At 45.8% G+C, this 22,060-nt stretch overlaps 2 protein-coding genes across 9 annotated transcripts in view; both read left to right on the top strand.

Moving 5' to 3' along the window:
• The window catches only part of arhgap29a (Rho GTPase activating protein 29a), a 72,902-nt gene extending 69,582 nt beyond the window's left edge, over positions 1–3,320 (top strand). For 4 of the 7 annotated variants that reach the window (XM_036935187.2, XM_090189745.1, XM_021620508.3 and 1 more), the window contains 2 exons: positions 711–819; positions 916–3,320. In XM_036935187.2, coding sequence (XP_036791082.1) covers positions 711–819; positions 916–1,934 — 1,128 coding nt within the window. In that variant the 3' untranslated portion in view covers positions 1,935–3,320. The remainder of the gene's footprint in view (positions 1–710; positions 820–915) is intronic. The other 3 variants (XM_036935188.2, XM_090189746.1, XM_090189747.1) reach the window with 1 other exon arrangement.
• A 197-nt stretch (positions 3,321–3,517) lies between these two features.
• The window catches only part of abca4a (ATP binding cassette subfamily A member 4a), a 53,818-nt gene continuing 35,275 nt past the window's right edge, over positions 3,518–22,060 (top strand). For both annotated transcript variants that reach the window (XM_021620505.3, XM_021620504.3), the window contains exons 1-11: positions 3,518–3,734; positions 5,209–5,320; positions 6,106–6,199; positions 6,483–6,624; positions 7,088–7,227; positions 8,201–8,328; positions 8,962–9,159; positions 15,733–15,822; positions 17,527–17,779; positions 18,224–18,363; positions 21,018–21,134. In XM_021620505.3, the coding sequence (XP_021476180.3) occupies positions 5,255–5,320; positions 6,106–6,199; positions 6,483–6,624; positions 7,088–7,227; positions 8,201–8,328; positions 8,962–9,159; positions 15,733–15,822; positions 17,527–17,779; positions 18,224–18,363; positions 21,018–21,134 (1,368 nt within the window). In that variant the 5' untranslated portion in view covers positions 3,518–3,734; positions 5,209–5,254. The remainder of the gene's footprint in view (positions 3,735–5,208; positions 5,321–6,105; positions 6,200–6,482; positions 6,625–7,087; positions 7,228–8,200; positions 8,329–8,961; positions 9,160–15,732; positions 15,823–17,526; positions 17,780–18,223; positions 18,364–21,017; positions 21,135–22,060) is intronic.

Below are 22,060 nucleotides of genomic sequence, written 5' to 3'. Positions count from 1 at the left end.
GCTCCAGAGTCCTATTGCAGCGAGCTTTACACCACTCCAGCCGATGCTTTGCATTGCACATGGTGATCTTAGGCTTGTGTGCGGAAAGGAAACCCCTTTCATGAAGCTCCAGACAAACAGTTAGTGTGCTGACGTTGCTTCAGGAGGCAGTTTGGAACTAGTGAGTGTTGCAACCGAGGACAGACGATTTACGCACTTCAGCATTCGGCGGTCCCGTTCTGTGAGCTTGTGTGGCCTACAACTTTGCGGCTGAACCATTATTGCTCCTTGATGTTTCTACTTCACAATAACAGCACTTATAGTTGACCGGGGCAGCTCTAGCAGGGCAGACATTTGACGAACTGACTTCTTGGAAAGGTGGCATCCTATGACGGTGCCACATTGAAAGTAACTGAGCTCTTCAGTACCGGCCATTCTACTGCCAATGTTTGTCTGTGGAGATTGCATGACTGTGTGCTCGATTTTATACACCTGTCAGCAACTGGTATAGCTGAAATAGCCAAATCCACTAATTTGAAGGGTTGTCTACATACTTTTGTCCATGTAGTCTGCCTCACCATCCATATGTTACGGATCTAGCTACTACTACTGACTGAAACAGTAATGATTACTGACTCTCTCTCTCTCTCTCTCACCCCCACCCCCCTCTCTTTCTCTCCTTTGTGTTTTCCCTCTCTGCCCATCTGTTTCCTGTCCTCTGTCCATTGCAGCAGAGCTCTAAAGTGTATAAGCGTCATTCCTCCGTAATCCCCTCCACCCATTTAATGGACGAGGTCAGAGAGGGGAAACCCAGGCCTGATGGGAGGGACTATGCACCTGGTCAGTATTACCCCACTATAGCTGGACACACTGGGCCCATAGATACACTGTATACTATATACTTTATTACTGACGTGTCTCCTCTTTACTCTGTAGTAGTGGACGAGGACTCAGAGCAACTGAACGGGCTCCTGTCTGGCAGCGTCCCTGAGGTACAGAGAGCAGAGGGAGAGAGGGACAGGGGGGAGAGGGGTCTTACCCGGGCCCGCCACACCACTTCCCGGGTCCACCTCCGCCACCCCCGCTCCAAGCTTGTCTCCCGACCCATGAGCATGCCTGCCGAACGCCTCCTGAACCCAGCCCACGGCGTGGATGAGAGGAATGCCAGGAACACCGCTGACCTGGACAGCGAGGACGTTACCGGGAGCGCCGGGAGCATTGCGCGGGACCAGTCAATTGAGGAGGTGTCGGAGGACGAGAAGCCAAAGTCGAGAGCGAGCAGCCACTACCGGAGCACGTTCATCGACACGGGGACGTTACGTAGGACCTGGGACAAACAGTACAAGCATTATGACATCACCCCCAGGACAGCTAAGATCATTACCAACCTGCCTACAGCAGACAAAGAGGTGGAGGACTCGGCCACAAGCCTCTCCACTTCTGTACCATCATCTTCTTCCATCTATCCCAACAGACCCTACACCATCGCAGTGAGGCCGGGCAGGACTCTGAAAAGGGAGGAGAACGTGTGCGAGTACAGCTCTGTGCCCACTGCGTTCAGGCCCCCCCGGACTCTACAGCCACCGCCTGGAACCTTCTACAAACCCCCCTCGGGGAGCAAGGACAAAGTGTTAGGGGACGCGCCGCAAAAGAAGCGCGCCGAGGCAGCTAACAGCGCAGAGGAGGAAGAACAGGAGGACGATGATGATGAAGATGAGGAAGAGGAGGAAGAGGAGATGGGTCTGGAGGTCTCTGTAGACGAGCCCTCTGTGGATGAAGACAATATGGATGAGGACACTGAGGCTCCGCAGCAGGCTGCAGGCTCCTCTCTGTCCCTGCCCCAATCCCCCAGCTCCAGCCCTGAGGACCTCAGTGACGAGACCAAGCCCGTGTACCAGAGACTACGGGCCAGACGCTTGCAGGAGTTCGAGCACCGCGAGGCCCATTTTGTATGACCATATTTATCGCCATTACTCACAGGTTGTCATTATAATTAATCAAGAGTAATTTTCCTTCCATGATTAGGATTGAAATGGTCAAATCTGTATAATATGTGCCATATTGTATAAGAACAAGAAGAAAACAACTTCAAATCATTTCATGAACTGTGAAAAAAATGACCCACAGGAAGTGTTATATACATTAATATATTCCTTGTTATCTTTTTTGGAGTTCCGCAGTTGGTGCTGGAAGGAACTGTTGTACTGCAGGTCCCCAAAATAAAGACAGGATGCACTTAGTTAACTACATAACAGTGGCTGTATTATAAGTCACTACACCTATTCTAGGTTTCTGTAAAAGGTCTGTATAAAGAAAGCCACATAATCAAAACCGTGCTTCCAGTACCAATCACTACAAATGTTAAAGAAATAGTTAATTTCCCAAAAGTTAAATCCATCATTGTAGATTTAAATGTACAGTATTTTTAACATACGGCTCAATACAAAGTAATGCCAGGATAGCATGTTTTTCTCTCTTTTAAACTGTGCAATTACTTTTTTATTAAAGAAATATCATACTGTATCTGTTGTATAAAGTTTTGGTACACAGTATTTGTATGTTTATATGCCAAAAAATATTATTTCAACAACTGTCACAGTATAGTGTGTATCGCCACTTTATCAAAACTGAATTTGACGCACTTACTTAATCCAGTTATTTTAATCACAGTTATTTCATGCATTACACATTTAAACTTTTTTTTTGTAATGCAGTATTTTGTATACAGTATTACTTTTGTATACCTTTGTATACAGTCATTTGAAAAGTTACAATGTTTAATATAAAACTGCATGTGTTGCTCGTTCAACGTGGATGAATGAACTCTTATTTATCTTTGACTTGATTGACACTTAGGCATTATATATAGGAAAGTGTCTGTATGTAAGTCAATGGAGATATGCTACAAAGCCACACTTCAACCAAACATCAACCTGCTCCTTTTAGATGTTTACCTGGAAGGTAACAACCTAACAACTCAACTGAAAAACATTGAATAATATAATTAGAGGTCAGTCAGGTCGTTTCTGGCCTGTTGTAAGAAGTCTATCACAATATTACGATGGGCCAAAGCTGTTCTCTTTTTGAAAGTACTATTCAGTTCAGTAAGTACTGACCAGATATTTTAATCATATCAATTATACTCTCACTTTGTACAGGTTATAAGTACCAGTAAGTGCTACATTCATGTAAATGGTATATCCGTCTATATTTTATAAATATTATCTATAAGGGTCTTTGCAGATTGTCTCCAATGTATTAAATCCCTTTCATTGTACAAACAGGTACATACGAACATACACCTTTTTGTAACTTATTAAATATAGTTGACAACTTCCAAACACGTTTCTGTAATCTTTTGTATTCTCACACCTACAGTATAGATAGTTGATAAACCAGATTTTGGAGCCTAGGTCAATTCCTAGTTGATGTGAATAAATTGAGCGTAAGAGGAAGAAACCATAACATGTAGACCCTATTTTTTTCCCCATAACCTTCAATAAAATGATCCCTCTCTTTCTCGGGTGGTTGTCGGGTCATTCAGGTCTCTGTGAAAATGGATGAGCGGTGTTTAGCAGGCTCTGAGGCATTGAGAAAGAAGATTAAATCAATCAGATTAACTATTCGCTGGGTCTGTAGTTACTAAAGGAACTGCGTGGTTAGCTGTTAGCACCAGACATGGGACACACAACGCAACGTCCTGGGTTACTTTATACTCACTACTAGATGGTACTCCGCGGTTCTATTCTTCTGAAGTAAGTGGTCTTTCATGTTTGTTGAGGTGTCCTATATAGTTGTTTTACTAGTCTGTTCATTCATGTGTAATAGCTATGCTTGCTAGGACAGCCGATGTTGTGGTTGTAGGCTACACTGTGGCAAAATTATGCTCCTGGGAATTCTTAAAGCAACCAAATCCTATCGTCAACATCTCAACCTTGTTGCTAACAGCATGCACAGATGTTTATTTATTAACAAACACATTTGGTCAGAAGAGGGGAATACATCTTGGTACAACACCAGTTGAGGATTTTACATTGTGCATAACATATTGCAATGTAACTACTACTGGCGGCAGGTAACGTTCGCGTAGCAATTAAGAGCGTTGGGCCACATAACGAAAGATCGCTGGTTAGAATCCCTGAGCCAACTAGGTGAAAGATCTGCCGATGTGCCCTTGAGTAAGGCAATTTTCCCTAATTGCTCCCGTAAATCGCTCTGGATTTTTAGAGCGCCCGCTAAATTACTAAAATGTAATTGTACTAGTCGTACTACAAGTAAATGTAACTACTAGTAGTGCTACCAGTAAATGTAACTACTAGTAATGCTACCAGTAAATGTAACTACTAGTAGTGCTACCAGTAAATGTAACTACTAGTAGTACTACCAGTAACTATAGTTTTAAGTGACAGAATGCATCCTTTAATTGCAGTCTTCCTGTGCTTTCCTGGGTTCCCCTGAGGCCATAGAGATGGAGTTGTCAATCAGTCTGTACATGTGCCATACATCGTAGTGAGGTTGTTGACCCTAAACAGTAGCTTTGATTACTGCACCTGTGGCAGCACATACTCACACTAATTGAGTTAGGCACTGTACTTACAATAGTAGCAGTACTCTGACACTGTAACGGTATCATTTTTATTCAGTTTAACCAGCAGGATGTTTACTATATCAGATTATGTACAATGTATTTATTTGATATATCGGACAACTAGAGGTTGACAGAACAGCACCATTAATCAGTCAGATTTTCAAAAGGCTGAATTGTTACATTATTACAGTAATCCATTCTGCAAGCAGTCAGTCCACTGGGAGTAGTGGCCATTCTGTGTGCGTTATTATGTCATCACATGACATAAACAGCTCAGCCAATGAGAGTTGTTCTTCCCTCCCTATTGTTATATACTGATTGGCATGACCTAGAAAAGCGCTTTGCCCTTCCCACCCTCCCTCCCCATGTGATACACTTGTCTACTTCAATCAGTATCAAAACACTCTGGAACTAGGAGTAGCCCAGCATGCTTCTCAGCGCATGGAAGGATTACTTCCTGTTCTGAGGTCCTAGAATCACATGAAACTGGGACTGTTCTATCTGTATGATATTCAGTGAGAAACAGATTGTTTAAGGATTTGGAAATGTGTTAATTATGTCAGCGTTGTGAGGTGGTTGGGAGGTGGATGAGGTATGGTGGTGAGGTGGTTGTATGATGGCTGTGTGATGGTTGTTTCCAGGTCTGTGCCCTGGTGGTGACCCCTACGAGGGGTGAAGAGGAGGATCATGGGTACGGACAGTCAAGTCCGATTGCTGCTGTGGAAGAACTGGACCCTTCGCAAGAGACAGAAGGTTAAACAAACACACTTCTGATGATTGTCTATCTCAATCTAGCACATCTTTCGTTTTGAAGACATCACCTTCTGTGAAATTATTTGCAAGCACTTGCTTTGTGTGTCACTGAATTCTGAAAGCTACTTTGCCCCTTAGGAATACCGTGCTAAAACAGAACCGAAATGTAGGATTTAAAATCTACGTATTGAGAATGCCACATTATCTAAATAGAAAATTGATCCACCCTGTCATTGACTGGTTCTGGATAGAGTCTCAGACCTGTCATCGTGTTAGTAGCCTAAAGGTCGTGAGAGGACAATCACATGAGGATGATGCCTCTGAGGGCTGCTGGGTGACAGGAGGTTGTTACACAGGTCTGGAGCCCTGCTTAGCTTAGCAGCCCGGCCCGCCATGTTTAGATTGCTGTGTTTAGCTCAGTCGCCCATGATCACGTCTCACATCGTGCCAACTGCATACTGTAACTAAACTAATGAAGCTTGGCCCAATTTGAACTAACACACACACGCATACACACACACACACGCACACACACACAAGCCAAACGACGGGAGTCAACTTTGTGTTGTGGACATTCAGATCTCTTTGTGTTTCATTAACAAACTAAAGCCACACACACTCCTTCATTTATGCGTACCCTCAAAACAAATGTACGCACACAAATCAACTCTCACCCAACACTCACTTCTGCTACTCTAATACAGATAGATGTTTTTTCAGCTTAATTCAAAATGAACAGCTGCCTTCCAATGTGAAGAGTATATTGTTCGTTGTTTTCCCCCCAGATGCGGTTCTTCATGGAGATTATGTGGCCAGTGGTTCTATTCATTGGACTAGTGTGGCTGAGGACAGCTAACCCTTTATACCGTCAACATGAGTGTAAGAACATGTTCTTCTGACAATCTAAACACTGGCGTTACCAACATTATCAGCAGTTTATGCACAAACAATACAACCCTACAAACCAGCAAATGGTCAGCTCTGATGAACAAAATATTTTCAATATATTTAGAAATCTTTTCTAGTCAAATAGTGAAGCAAAATAATCAATTTTGTGACTAGAGTTATACCAATCTATACGGGATGATCAGAGCTGTGTCAACTCTTCCGGCCTTTGCTATTGACCAGTGCCGTCTGTCCTGTCCTGTCCACTGTTGTACAGGTCACTTTCCCAACAAGGCCATGCCCTCGACTGGCATCCTTCCATGGATCCAAGGAATCTTCTGCAATGCCAACAACCCATGCTTCCAGTACACCACCAGGGGAGAGGGCCCCGGGCTCGTCTCCAACTACAACGATTCCATGTGAGCAGAGGAGCAGGGCTGTGATAGCTGGTCCCAGATCTGTTGGTGCTGTCAAACCAACTCCTATGGTCATTGTCTAGGGCTGTTTGTGATGATGGGCCAGCCAGATAGGAGAGGGTTGAGCAGCAGAACTACCTGCTTATGTACCATTTGATGGCAGATGAAAGGAGGGTGTTACATGTTATAATACAGTATGTTCTCACTGAAGACATTTCACCGGCACTTGGCAAGGCTCTGCACTCACGCCAATGAGGTTCGGGGTTCTTATGTATGTGTGAATGGGTTGCTTGAATGAATGTGTGTACCTATCTGTGTGTGTATCTGTTTGTCTGTGTTGGTGTTTATGTGTGCATGTGTGTGTGTGTGTGTGTGTGTGTGTGTGTGTGTGTGTGTGTGTGTGTGTGTGTGTGTGTGTGTGTGTGTGTGTGTGTGTGACCCATCCTCTGCTCTGCTCCTCATGCAGACTGGCTCGGTTCTACTTGGACGCCCAGGAGCTTCTTCTGAGTGACCCAGAGTTCCTGCAGCTGGGTCGGCTCTGGAGGGAACTGTTCACCATGAGCACCTTCATGGACACCCTGCGGACCAGCCCAGAACAGGTCTCAGGTCAGAGGAACTCCCATCAACTTAAAAGCTATGGTTCATAAGTACAGATCCAGGACAGGCCTGGGTTCAAATGCATTTGGTTGTTATTTCAATACTGGACAAATATTTTTCTAAACTGGAAATAAAAACACTCACACAGCAATGTGCAGTCCTCACCAAATAATGTGTATTTTCTTTGTACTATTACTATGAGAGTCATTGATCATGCTTTACACAATCATCTGGTCCAAAAGCACTCAGGGGCAATTGTATCCCATCTTCGCCAAACCAAACAAATTAACCCAACACATCCCATCTCTCCCATTCCTCTCCTCCTGCTCTGCAACATGTGTACACTGGAGGTGGGTTACATCACTTAGCTAGGCTTTTAGAAAGCCATTTCCCCGTAGTGGGAACTAGGATCCTAAGCAGCAGCACTATTTATTTTGTCAGAAAGCAATTCAAGTGTTTCCCTTCCCAACAGAACACATAAACATGGTTATATCTGGAAGCCAATGCTAACATTCCCATACTAATGATCGCTTATACATTCTCAATCTAATCTGACAACTACAAATGCTACTCCGCTGGGATAATAGCCCCTTATGATGGATCGACTAACTACACTCTTAGAAAAAAAGGTGCTATCTAGAACCTTAAAGGGTTCTTTGGCTGTCCCCATAGGAGAACCCTTTGAAGAACACTTTTTCGTTGCAAATAGAACCATTTTGGGTTCAATATAGAACTCTTTCTACAAAGGATTCTACATGAAACCCAGAAGGGGTACTTCCTTCTCCTCTTATCTGAGGTCTTAACTATTCTTCCCTCTTCCTTTTCCTTTTCCTCTTCCCATTCCTTTTGCCCCCCCCCCCCTCCCTCTCTCTCTCTTTCTTGCTGTCTCTCTCTCTCTCTCTTTCTTGCTCTCTCTCTCTCTCTTTCTCTCTCTTTCTTTCTCTCTGTCTCTGTCTCTGTCTCTCTCTCTCTCTCTCTCCAGGTCGAGGGCTGAAGGTAGAGGACATTCTGAAGGATGATGAGACCCTGACGTCCTTTCTCCTAAGGGATGTTCCTCTGTCAGAGTTTGTGGTCAATGAGCTGGTCAATGCCAAGATCAGGCCTGAGCAGGTCAGACTACGCCTTAGTTGGCCTACTGTGTGTGTGTGTTCTGTCCCCACTTAGAAAGCTGTAACACTCCATCACCCTGAGTATCCCATCTAATTATTAGCTAAGGATTTATCCAGCCAGCACATTTTCCTGGGGGCTAGCCGTGCTGGCTGAATAATCCAACAGTGCTGGCTGAATCGCAACCCTGAGAAAGGCAGTGTGTTTCTATGAAAGCTCAGGACAGGATCTCCATTTGAAAGCTGTGGTCAAGAGGGCTATTGGGATACTGATGTCATTATACTGGGTTGTGCTGTGGGCTTTGTCTGGTGGCCTGTGGCTCCTGCATACCTTCTCTTCCCCCCAGTGAGCGACAACACCAGCTCTGGATCAAAGGGCTATGCAGTGGGGGGTGAATCATCACTAGCTCTTTGTTCACACAGAAAACACATACACAAAGAAAGGAATACAGAACCTAAAATTAAATGGGACTGGCTAAAGGCTGTGTGTGTGTGTGTGTGTGTGCACGTGTGTGTCCACATGCGTGCATGTATATAGGCTTACTACTTCATGAAAAATAGACCTTCTCTTCACTGAGGAGTTTTGCTCAATGTTACAAACCCCCTCCCTCTGTGACCCTTGACATCTGCCCCTCAGTTTGTGTTTGGCGTCCCTGACCTCCACCTGAAGGACATTGCCTGCAGTCAGACCCTGCTGGAGCAGTTCATCATCTTCCCCAGCCGCAGGGGGCTGTACAGGGTGCACAGCAGCATTTGTGCCCTCACACCACAGAGACTACAGACCATAGAGGACAGGCTCTACGCCAACGTGGACTTCTTTAAACTCTTCCGTCAGGTCTGTCAATCTCAATGTGTCCCATTCTGCCTCTAGTCTGACCTGTCTGCTATGCATCACATACAGTGCCTTGCAAAAGTATTCGGCCCCCTTGAACTTTGTGACCTTTTGCCACATTTCAGGCTTCAAACATAAAGATATAAAACTGTATTTTTGTGTGAAGAATCAACAACAAGTGGGACACAATCATGAAGTGGAACGACATTTATTGGATATTTCAAACTTTTTTAACAAATCAAAAACTGAAAAATTGGGAGGGCAAAATTATTCAGCCCCCTTAAGTTAATACTTTGTAGCGCCACCTTTTGCTGCGATTACAGCTGTAAGTCGCTTGGGGTATGTCTCTATCAGTTTTGCACATCGAGAGACTGACATTTTTTCCCATTCCTCCTTGCAAAACAGCTCGAGCTCAGTGAGGTTGGATGGAGAGCATTTGTGAACAGCAGTTTTCAGTTCTTTCCACAGATTCTCGATTGGATTCAGGTCTGGACTTTGACTTGGCCATTCTAACACCTGGATATGTTTATTTTTGAACCATTCCATTGTAGATTTTGCTTTATGTTTTGGATCATTGTCTTGTTGGAAGACAAATCTCCGTCCCAGTCTCAGGTCTTTTGCAGACTCCATCAGGTTTTCTTCCAGAATGGTCCTGTATTTGGCTCCATCCATCTTCCCATCAATTTTAACCATCTTCCCTGTCCCTGCTGAAGAAAAGCAGGCCCAAACCATGATGCTGCCACCACCATGTTTGACAGTGGGGATGATGTGTTCAGGGTGATGGGCTGTGTTGCTTTTACGCCATTCAGAGATCCTCACTGAACTTTTGGAGAGAGTTTGCTGCACTGAAAGTAAACGGGCTGAATAATTTTGCACGCCCAATTTTTCAGTTTTTGATTTGTTTAAAAAGTTTGAAATATCCAATAAATGCCGTTCCACTTCATGATTGTGTCCCATTTGTTGTTGATTCTTCACAAAAAAATACAGTTTTATATCTTTATGTTTGAAGCCTGAAATGTGGCAAAAGGTCGCAAAGTTCAAGGGGGCCGAATACTTTCGCAAGGCACTGTACCTATGTACCTATGTATATATATATATACCTATGTATATATGCAAACCTATGCATATATATATATATATATATATATATATTTACACAGGCAGCCCAATTCTGATCTTTTTTCCACTAATTGGTCTTTTGACCAATCACATCAGATCTTTTTCAGAGCTAATCTGATTGTTCAAAAGACCAATTAGCGAGGGAAAATATCAGAATTGGGCTGCCTGTTAAAACGTAGCCTATGTATGCCTTCATCGTATAGCCACATGAAGTCCTCAATCTGTATTATCATACAGTAGTATTCTCTTTTGAATGGACCCTTATGGTCTGTGGCACTGAATATCTGTCACATTTGGGATGCTGCCATCTTGTTTATTTACTTACCAACAAAGATTGGCTGGCGTGGGTCACTGGGGACTACTATTGGCTGTTCCAACCCTCTGCCAAACATCCACAGCATGAGCTGATGGACATACGTTGGAGAGAGTTGGCACCAGTTAGGGTGAGTTGAGGAGAGTTGGCACCAGTTGGGGGGAGTTGAGGAGAGTTGGCACCAGTTGGGGGGAGTTGAGGAGAGTTGACACCAGTTGGGGGGAGTTGAGGAGAGTTGGCACCAGTTGGGGGGAGTTGAGGAGAGTTGGCACCAGTTGGGGGGAGTTGAGGAGAGCTGGCACCAGTTGGGGAGAGTTGAGGAGAGTTAGCACCAGTTGGGGGGAGTTGAGGAGAGTTGGCACCAGTCGGGGGGAGTTGAGGAGAGTTGGCACCAGTCGGGGGGAGTTGAGGAGAGTTGGCACCAGTTGGGGGGAGTTGAGGAGAGTTGGCACCAGTTGGGGGGAGTTTAGGAGAGTTGGCACCAGTTAGGGGGAGTTGAGGAGAGTTGGCACTAGTTGGGGGGAGTTGAAGAGAGTTGGCACCAGTTGGGGGGAGTTGAGGAGAGTTGGCACCAGTTGGGAGGAGTTGAGGAGAGTTGAGGAGAGTTGGCACCAGTTGGGGGGAGTTGAGGAGAGTTGGCACCAGTTGGGGTGAGTTGAGGAGAGTTGGCACCAGTTGGGGGGAGTTGAGGAGAGTTGGCACCAGTTGGGGGGAGTTGAGGAGAGTTGGCACCAGTTGGGGGGAGTTGAGGAGAGTTGGCACCAGTTGGGGGGAGTTGAGGAGAGTTGGCACCAGTTGGGGGGAGTTGAGGAGAGTTGGCACCAGTTGGGGGGAGTTGAGGAGAGTTAGCACCAGTTGGAGGGAGTTGAGGAGAGTTGGCACCAGTTGGGGGGAGTTGAGGAGAGTTGGCACCAGTTGGGGGGAGTTGAGGAGAGTTGGCACCAGTTGGGGGGAGTTGAGGAGAGTTGGCACCAGTTGGGAGGAGTTGAGGAGAGTTGAGGAGAGTTGGCACCAGTTGGGGGGAGTTGAGGAGAGTTGGCACCAGTTGGGGGGAGTTGAGGAGAGTTGGCACCAGTTGGGGGGAGTTGAGGAGAGCTGGCACCAGTTGGGGAGAGTTGAGGAGAGTTGGCACCAGTTGGGGGGAGTTGAGGAGAGTTGGCACCAGTTGGGGGAGTTGAGGAGAGTTGGCACCAGTCGGGGGGAGTTGAGGAGAGTTGGCACCAGTTGGGGGGAGTTGAGGAGAGTTGGCACCAGTTGGAGGGAGTTGAGGAGAGTTGGCACCAGTCGGGGGAGTTGAGGAGAGTTGGCACCAGTTGGGGGAGTTGAGGAGAGTTGGCACCAGTTGGGGGGAGTTGAGGAGAGTTGGCACCAGTTAGGGGGAGTTGAGGAGAGTTGGCACTAGTTGGGGGGAGTTGAGGAGTGTTGGCACCAGTTGGGGGGAGTTGAGGAGAGTTGGCACCAGTTGGGTGGAGTTGAAGAGAGTTGGCACCAGTTGGGGGGAGTTGAGGAGAGTTGGCACCAGTTGGGGGGAGTTGAGGAGAGCTGAGGAGAGTTGGTACCAGTTGGGGGGAGTTGAGGAGAGCTGGCACCAGTTGGGGGGAGTTGAGGAGAGCTGAGGAGAGTTGGTACCAGTTGGGGGGAGTTGAGGAGAGTTGGCACCAGTTGGGGGGAGTTGAGGAGTGTTGGCACCAGTTGGGAGGAGTTGAGGAGAGCTGAGGAGAGTTGGCACCAGTTGGGGGGAGTTGAGGAGAGTTGGCACCAGTTGGGGGGAGCTGAGGAGAGCTGAGGAGAGTTGGCACCAGTTAGGGGGAGTTGAGGAGAGTTGGCACCAGTTGGGTGGAGTTGAAGAGAGTTGGCACCAGTTGGGGGGAGTTGAGGAGAGTTGGCACCAGTTGGGGGGAGTTGAGGAGAGTTGGTACCAGTTGGGGGGAGTTGAGGAGAGTTGGTACCAGTTGGGAGGAGTTGAGGAGAGCTGAGGAGAGTTGGCACCAGTTGGGGGGAGTTGAGGAGAGTTGGCACCAGTTGGGGGGAGTTGAGGAGAGCTGAGGAGAGTTGGTACCAGTTGGGGGGAGTTGAGGAGAGTCATGATGGAATTATATGTCTTAAAGCAATGTGTATGTTGTAAGTCATCAGTACACATTTCCTCTAACGTTGTACTGCATAGATACAGACCATTGAATTTCCAAAGGTGACAAATCACTACTGACAAAATTAAACAGGAAAACAACAACTGACTACTGTGTAATGAAACTGAAGTATAATTCATAGTGGAGCTGCAGTAACATTAAAGTATCTGTACATCTATGGTTACAGTACTTCACCTAATATATACTGTACCTGCCATCTACTTTCCCTCTGCATGGTTGAGATAGATTGAGGCAACATACAGTCAGTTGAATGGCCACCGACTGCTCAAGTACCAGTTTTAGGAGAGTATATCAGGTTTTGGGACTTGACCTCTTTCAATAATGAGATTATAGATGTCATGCCTCCCTTCCAGACTAAACCTAAGGGAGCTTTTGTATAATCACCTGTGTTTATGGTCCCATGGTCACGTCCACACACACTGTTGGCCCCAATAGGGCTGTGTGTGTGTGTGTGTGTGTGTGTGTGTGTGTGTGTGTGTGTGTGTGTGTGTGTGTGTGTGTGTGTGTGTGTGTGTGTGTGTCGCTTCTTTGTAACAAGCCCATTAGATCTCACGAGATAGTGAGGAATGTCAGAGAGGAAGGACGTCTTATTTTGGAGTTGTGCGTCGCTGCCGTGCGCGATTTCCTGACCTCTAGCCCATTGTGTTGTGAGCTAGTTAGAAGTTTCCCCAGCTGAAATAGTCCCTGGAAGAAACAGTTACTGGAGATACTGTAGTTTAGGATACAGAAGATGACAACAATGCACTGTTCAGCAGGTTTGGTGCATTCTCTGTTCCTATTTGGGCATAAGGGAATGACGAGCGGATTAGAGGCAATCCGTAATTTCGATTAAGACATTAATGAGCATACAGTATTCAATGATTAGATTTCTCTACAACAGGTTATAGGCTACATGTGCACCACCGTGCTTCGACATCTGCATTGCTTGCTGTATGGGGTTTTAGGCTGATGTAAAAGGGCTTTATAAATACATTTTATTGATTGACCAAGTCAGAACAGTAGGCTATGTTATGAGGGAGAACAGGGACCAAATTATTAGGGTGAGGCACATGGGCTACTAACAGCTTACCATACAACAAACACTTAGTATTTTCTTTCTTAGCTACAGTATACATATCTCCCTGGCATATTACATCATTTATGCAGCAGCATACAATACATTGTGCTGTGCTCACTTGATCAGGAAGGTGGTCCGGCGGTCCTTCTTGTGGCTTCTAGAAAGAGGCCTGAAATCCTGACTTGGAATTCCGAGTTGGATGACCGTTCAAAGTAATGTTTTGTATTTTCCCAGTCAGAGCTAGTTTTATCCAAGCTCCCAGTTGTCTTGAACTCACTGAACTCCCTTCCCAGTTCTGAGTTTCCAGTTGTTTTTAATGAGGCAGAAGTCATGAGGCACAGCATGGCCAATGCATTCAAACTTTTCTGGACATTTTTCTCTCAGGTCGAGAGCCAAGCCTCACTGCTTCTTGACACACTGCTCGCTTAACCCGGAGAAACACTGTCGAACTGACGACAGAAGACAACTTGCAGGCCCCCGGCCCGCCACAAGGAGTTGCTAGAGCACAATGAGACAAGGACATCCCGGCCCGCCACAAGGAGTTGCTAGAGCACGATGAGACAAGGACATCCCGGCCCGCCACAAGGAGTTGCTAGAGCATGATGAGACAAGGACATCCCGGCCCGCCACAAGGAGTTGCTAGAGCACGATGGGACAAGGACATCCCGGCCCGCCACAAGGAGTTGCTAGAGCACGATGGGGCAAGGACATCCCCGCCCGCCACAAGGAGTTGCTAGAGCACGATGGGACAAGGACATCCCGGCCCGCCACAAGGAGTTGCTAGAGCACGATGAGACAAAGACATCCCGGCCCGCCACAAGGAGTTGCTAGAGCACGATGGGACAAGGACATCCCGGCCCGCCACAAGGAGTTGCTAGAGCACGATGAGACAAGGACATCCCGGCCCGCCACAAGGAGTTGCTAGAGCACGATGGGACAAGGACATCCCGGCCCGCCACAAGGAGTTGCTAGAGCACGATGAGACAAGGACATCCCGGCCCGCCACAAGGAGTTGCTAGAGCACGATGGGACAAGGACATCCCGGCCAGCCAAACCCTCTCCTAACCCGGACGACGCTGGGCTAATTGTGCGCCGCATCATGGGTCTCCCGGTCACAGCCAGCTGTGACACAGCCTGAGATCGAACCCAGGGCTGCAGTGGCGCCTTAGTTGATTTTGCGATTTCCAACTTTTTGTGTAATGTTTTTCTCCAATGGCTGATAAATTGTATCTATCATTTCTCTTCATATGACAAGGATTAAAATGGGTTTGCCAGTAGACTGCTAACTTGATGCATAAGCATGACTGCTTGTCTAGCTTGCTACAGTAACTAAGATTTTGAAAGTATGATGTTGACATGATCCAATCCAATCAAAGCTATGGTAGATATAACGTGATTTGACGTCATTTTATCTGTGGCCAATGACCTTGAGCCTTTTTGAATGGGCACTTCTAATGTAAGTCTATGGCAGCACCCAAGGGGCTTCAATTTTCCAGCTCTACGCATAGATTTTGCAGTGTCCCCATGAGTGACAGAACACTGAGCCAATCACGGTGCAACTAGATAACACTGCCAACTCCATACGCTCCGTATTTTCCTCTGGCTGCCCCACTACCACAGAAAGCACTGAGCTAGGCTGAAACACCTGCATTTTGGAGCTGCCTTACTCAAGAAAGTAAAAAAGAGACCATGTTTGTATTCTGCTTTATGAACTCAATTATTTATTTATTTAACATTGTTTGCAAACTGATATGTGACTCGTATTAATGCCAAAATAACATGCCAAATAGGTACCAAAAAAAATGATAAAATAATATTGTATTTTTTTCTGCTAAACAGGTAGGGCTCAAAACAAGCATCATCCATCTGCCCTGATTGACGCATCGCCACTGTTGGTAAGGACGTGACAGTCATTTTGACAGCTCTTTTCCTGCTTCCAGCTTCCCCGGGTGTTGGATAACCACTCCAGCGGTGTCGACCTACACTTCTGGGCCAGAGTACTCTCTGCCACCTACGAAAAGCTGCGAGAGGTAGGCAAACACACGCGCGCGCACACACAATTCTCTCCGCCGCCTCTAAAACTACCAGGGGTCAACCCTACCACCGTTAGAACCATCATCCATCCCAAAGTTCACCCACCACTATATTTCTATCCCTCAGGAAACCACTGCTTCCTCCCTGCTCGGGTCTTTACGCAAACACAGACGGCAGGGATATCACGAGTGCGTATGAGGAAGGCTAAATCCAGCCCTAATAAACCTTTAGTCTCAACATGGAGCCCCATTCACAGGCTGTGTCCCAAGTGACACCCTAACCCTTACTTTTGATGGGCAATAGTCAAAAGCAATAATTATAATAGTTACATTTGTAGAGCGCATTTACAGACGTGAATCACAAAGCTTTTTACGGATTAGGGTGCCATTTGGGATGCAGAAACAGATAAATCAACAGGCAATCTGTCCGGACAGCTGTAAGTGAGGGTTATAGCACAGGTGAGGGCCTCAGACAAATGTCAAAGGTTGACGGGTCAGGTGGATGACCCCAGGGGAAGTGGTGATTGCAGGGAGAGGGAGGCGGGGGGAGGGCGCAAGAAGACATTCTGCAGAGGTAACATCCTGTTGGTGGGGCCGTCTGGATTCTTGTCTGCCGCCCGGTGACAAAAGACGTGACGCCAGTCGGTCATTTTCAAAGTTCCATTTTTGTCTGGTTCCATAAACCGAACACTGTAGCTGTACAGTAGATAGGCCAGCCAGCTGAGTGGAAACTCTGCCTCAGATATCCCACTGCTCTGTTGGCTAGAACATAAACTCTCCTTTTCTCTATTTCTGTTCAGTCTAGAAGTGGTGTTAGTTATAGTGTGTGTCTTCCAATGTAGAAGAAACCACCAAAAATATCTTCAAAGGAGTGGAATTCAATCAATCAATCTTCTCTGACATTTCCTTTGTGGTTTTTATGTAAACATTGCAGTGCTGTATCATTGCTGTTGTTTCTATGTAAACACTGTGGTGCTGTCCCATTATTGTGGTTTCTATGTAAACTATGTGGTGCTGTTCCATTACTGTGGTTTCTATGTAAACACTGGGGTGTTGAACCATTACTGTGGTTTCTATGTAAACACTGTGGTGCTGTCCCATTACTGTGGTTTCTATGTAAACACTTTGGTGCTGTCCCATTACTGTGGTTTCTATGTAAACACTGTGGTGCTGTCCCATTACTGTGGTTTCTATGTAAACACTGTGGTGCTGTCCCATTACTGTTGTTTCTATGTAAATACTGTGATGCTGTCCCATTACTGTTGTTTCTATGTAAACACTGTGGTGCTGTCCCATTACTGTGGTTTCTATGTAAACACTGTGGTGCTGTCCCATTACTGTGGTTTCTATGTAAACTATGTGGTGCTGTCCCATTACTGTGGCTGTTTGTTAAGAGTGGTTGTCAGGAGCACTGTAGTACACACTCTCAACACCTCCCCTGGTTCTAATGGGCCCTCAGGGACCTACACTGGACAATCCCTTCTCCCCCCTACAACCCACCCCTCTTCCCTTTGGAATCTCTTTAGTTTGTTGTGATTCATTTAGAGGGAAAACTTTGTTGACAGATGACCTAAAGAACCTAATATGGCTGTACATATCCTTCTATTTGGTCACATTATATAACCCTGTCATACATGATTCAGAGTCATAATTTACATACAGTTTCTAAATAACAATACCCTCCCCAACCTCACCCCCCAGTTGTCAGAGAGGAACAGCTCCAAAGCCCTATTGGAGGTGATGTCCCCCCTGCTCCAGTCCCAGGTGGGCTCTCCCCCATCTTTCAGACAGCTGATGGGGGCTGTGTCCAGCCTGGTGTGTGGCTACATGGAGGGGGGCTTCTCTCGGGTGGCTTCCTTCAACTGGTATGAGGACAACAACTACAAGGCCTTCATGGGGATCAACGATAGCACCCGGGGAGGACAGGGACAGTACACCTACGACCATACCGCCAGTGAGTACTAATACAGTAATGAGCCACTAATATAGTAGCCAGTTTCATTTTAATGAAGAGACAGATAGAGGCAGGGACAGTACACCTACAGTCACACCGCCAGTGGGTCACTGGGTCAGCATTCAGCCCCTCTCCTCTGCCGACTACGCCAAATATAGCAGCTGATTGGGAGCAGGAAAGGCATTGCATTTTCAGTATAAATTCAGTCGAAATCCAGTGGTATTATGGGACAGGTCGTTTTATCTAGTCTGCTTTACTTGTCTCTTGAGATAAAACAAAAAGAGTATTGCTTGACCTGAGAGTCTTTACCGTTCTCTCCTGTCTTATCCCAAAAGTCTGTTCTGATCTGATGCAGGAGTTGGAGTTTAACCCTATCACAGGGTTATAGGTTCTCTCAATCCTCTCTACGTTTCTACAAAAGTTCTGTACTGTCTTATTCCCCAGCTCCGTTCTGTAATGATCTGATGAAGGAGCTAGAGTCCAATCCCATCACCAGGATCATGTGGAGCTCTGTCAAGCCCATGATGATGGGGAAGATCCTCTACGCACCCGACTCCCCAGCCGTCAGAAAGATCATCAGAAACGTAAGGGAGCTACATACAGCGAATGTATTAGGTAGACTAGGGATGATTCACACTATATTATAGCGGAGTCTGCTGGATTTAGTCAATTCTTCATTTTAGACTTGGGAAACCAGGTGAGTTAATCAGGAGACAGAAGTGTTAGAAACATGAACAACTTGTTAAACAGTCGTCTTCGTTCTGAACACACGGCAGTATTTAGGAATTTGGGAATCAGGGCTTGGCGCTCCGTAGAGTGTTGCTGTATAGACATGTCTGTAAGAAGCCTGTAGGGCCTAGGAGTCACGGCTGGGTGTATTACAATAGGAGCACACATCTGTATCGTCTACTACACATAGTAACCGTGACACACTCCGTTGCCTTGTATTCTCCTCCTCTTGTTATGTAAGCAGAACCTGACACTGTGAGGGTCACACTCACACGCACGCACACATACATTGACACACAGACACACACACACACACACACACCAGCTTCCTCTCCCCCGACCTTTAGTGCCCTCTTTGTCTTCCATTTCCCTCAGATCTGGATGTTAATTGCATGGAAGGGAACTACGGGTTAAGCCATCAGTCTGCTGCACATACCAAAACATGGCCTACACTCTCCCTCATTTCTCCATCCCTTCCTCCTCCAGACCTGATGACCCCCTCCTTGAACTGACCCCTTTTGAGTAGTGTAACTTGGTGGGGGGGAAAAAACAAAACCTTTTATTTCGCCTCATTTGAACATTCTGTCGTAAGTGCCTGTTATGTGCCCCAAAAAATAACAGTGTTGACTGTAACAGGTTTGACGACTAAACCAGCCATGCAGCCCCTTGTGACAGGGGCAATGGAAGTGTCTTGTGTGCAACAGGGAGGGGAATTGAGTGCAAGCTTCACAACAACAAAAAAAACATTTCTAACCTGACCCTCTATGGGTAACAAGGTTGGCGTTTTATGCTCGGCCCGCTCAGTTTTCCACCACAAAACACCAGACAATGGCCAAAAAGAGTAGAACCAGCTCACCTGCATGTCTCATTAAAAAAAATATTTTAAAAAGAATAGGTTGACCTTAAAATGAGGGACAGGTTGTTTTTTTTCCCTCACACTTATTATAGTGGAGATCAAGTTTATAACTTCCCTACCTGGGCTGATGAGACAGTGGATTGCCCAGTCAGATGGAACAGAGTAAATAGGCATTTTAACGTCATAGATTTAGCTGGTGGTAACTTGTGGAATAGACACCGGCTGGAATGATCTTTTGAATCAGCATTCAGGATTTGACCCACCCGTTGTATAACACCCAATAGATATGGGAGTTTATCAAAATTGGGTTTGTTTTCAAATTCTTTGTGGATCTGTGTAATCTGAGGGAAATATGTGTCATTAATATGGTCATGCTTTTGGCAAGAGGTTAGGAAGTGCAGCTCAGTTTCCACCTCATGTTGTGGGCAGTGGGCACATAGCCTGTCTTCCCTTGAGAGCCAGGTCTGCCTACAGCGGCCTTTCTCAATAGCAAGGCTATGCTCACTGAGTCTGTACATAGTATTCTGCCACTGTGTACTCTCTGTTTAGGGCCAAGTAGCATTTAAGTTTGCTCAGTTTTTTTTGTTAATTATTTCTAATGTGTCAAGTAATTCTCTTTTTATTTTCTCATGATTTGGTTGGGTCTAATTGTGTTGCTGTCCTGGGGCTCTGTGGGGTCTATTTGTGTTTGTGAACAGAGCCCAAGGTTCATCTCTCTGTAGGTGATGGCTTTGTTATGGAAGGTTTGGGAATTGCTTCCTTTTTAAAATTGTATTCATCCTTTATTTAACTAGGCAAGTCAGTTAAAAACACATTTTTATTTACAATGACAGCCTAGGAACAGTGGGTTAACTGCCTTGTTCAGGGGCAGAACGACAGACTTGTACCTTGTCAGCTTGGGGATTCAATCTAGCAACCTTTTGGTTACTGGCCCAACGCTCTAACCACTAAGCTGCCCCTTTTAGGTGGTTGTAGAATTTAACGGCTCTTTTCTGGATTTTGATCATTACCGGGTATCGACCTAATTCTGCTCTGCATGCCTTATTTGGTGTTTTACGTGGTACACTGAGGATATTTTTGCAGAATTCTGCATCCAGTCTCAATTTGGTGTTTGATCCTTGAGGCTTCTCTTTGTGGGATCCTGTGGGAACAGGGTGAATCGGTAGCCAAGCTGAATGCATTCGGCCAATTGTCACCAACCTCATTGTCCCTCATTGTCCCTTTGTCAGCAGAGATCTGAGACACAAGAGGAAGGTGTTTAATTGGGTGTTGCTTTTCCACCCTTTTCCATGCTTTTATCACACGCATTCATGTAAATGCAACAGTCAGCCTCCCTTGGTATGTGTGTACCACAGAACGCTGTAGGACAGGCTATACACATTGTAGAGTATGCTAAATCATAATCGATATCTTTGGTTATTTTCACAGGCAATATAATGTTTGATTGGTATTCAACTAGAAATAGTGTGTGTGTATTCTTGTGCATGTTTAGTGTGTGTGAGTGTGTGTGTCTATGTGTGTCTGTGTGGGTGTTCATACGTGCATATATGCATGCTGCCTGAGCGTACGTGAGTATGTGTGTGTGCTGATATATGTGTGTGCTGATGTGTGTGTGTGTGTGTGTGTGTGTGTGTGTGTGTGTGTGTCCTCTAGGCCAACACCACATTTGAGGAGCTGGAGAGGCTGAGGACCATGGGTCGGGCCTGGGAGGAGGTGGGCCCTCAGGTCTGGGCCTTCTTCCAGGACAGCGTTCAGATGAACATGATCAGGGTAAGGAAGGCTACAATCCCATACACTCTATAAACACCAACATGGTACATTCAAACTAACTGAGTCTACAGTCCCATACACTCTATAAACACACTCTATAAACACCAACATGGTCAATTCAAACTAACTATCATTATCTCAAAATAATCCATTGACCCAATTTTGGTGTGAAATGACATAACTTTAACGTCCCTCCACTCCTGCTATGGTTTTGTCAGAGTTCGGCCTCTATATGATGTTTAAATAATGTCAGCTGTGGCAAACTAAGTTGTATATCTTTACAAATTAGCCCTGTATAAACTATGATATATGTCTGTTTAGTCCTAAATCATTTCCTCCCCCATACCTTTCTCATGAGGGTTCTAGTCTCATGCTGTCCCAAGGCAGAGAGAGCTGGCATTCCTGTGTAACTTCATGTTCCACTCAATAGCTCTTATCTCCCCTATCTTCTCTGTCTCTCTGTCTCTCTCTCTTTCTCTCTCTCTTTCTCTTTTTTTCTTTCTCTCTCTCTCTCTCTCTCCCCCCCCCCCCTCTCTCTCTCTCTCTCTCTCTCTCTCTCTCTCTCTCTCTCTCTCTCTCTCTCTCTCTCTCTCACACACTCTCTCTCTCTCATGGGAAACATAGTCTTACATTGCCAAAACAAGTGAATTAAACAATGTTAACGAACAAAAAACAATGTAACATCAACAACAAACATTGCACTCAAATAATTATTCTGGGATTGCACTGTATTATGCCTAATAGATATGGGAGTTTATCAATGTTTAATTTGTTTGCAAATTCTTTGTGGGTCTGTGTGATCTGTGTAAAATATGTGTGTCTAATAAGGTCTTACCGTTGGCAGGAGGAAGTGCAGCTCAGTTTCCACCTCATTTTGTGGGCAGTGGGCTGACTATGGCGGCTCTTTCAATAGCAATTTTGGGTCT

This window comes from Oncorhynchus mykiss, chromosome 11, assembly GCF_057628025.1.
Source record: "Oncorhynchus mykiss isolate SJ-2025 chromosome 11, ASM5762802v1, whole genome shotgun sequence".
Classification (NCBI taxonomy): Eukaryota; Metazoa; Chordata; class Actinopteri; order Salmoniformes; family Salmonidae; genus Oncorhynchus; species Oncorhynchus mykiss.
Note: the sequence above shows the minus strand (reverse complement) of the source record. Positions and strands in the feature narration are given on the sequence as shown.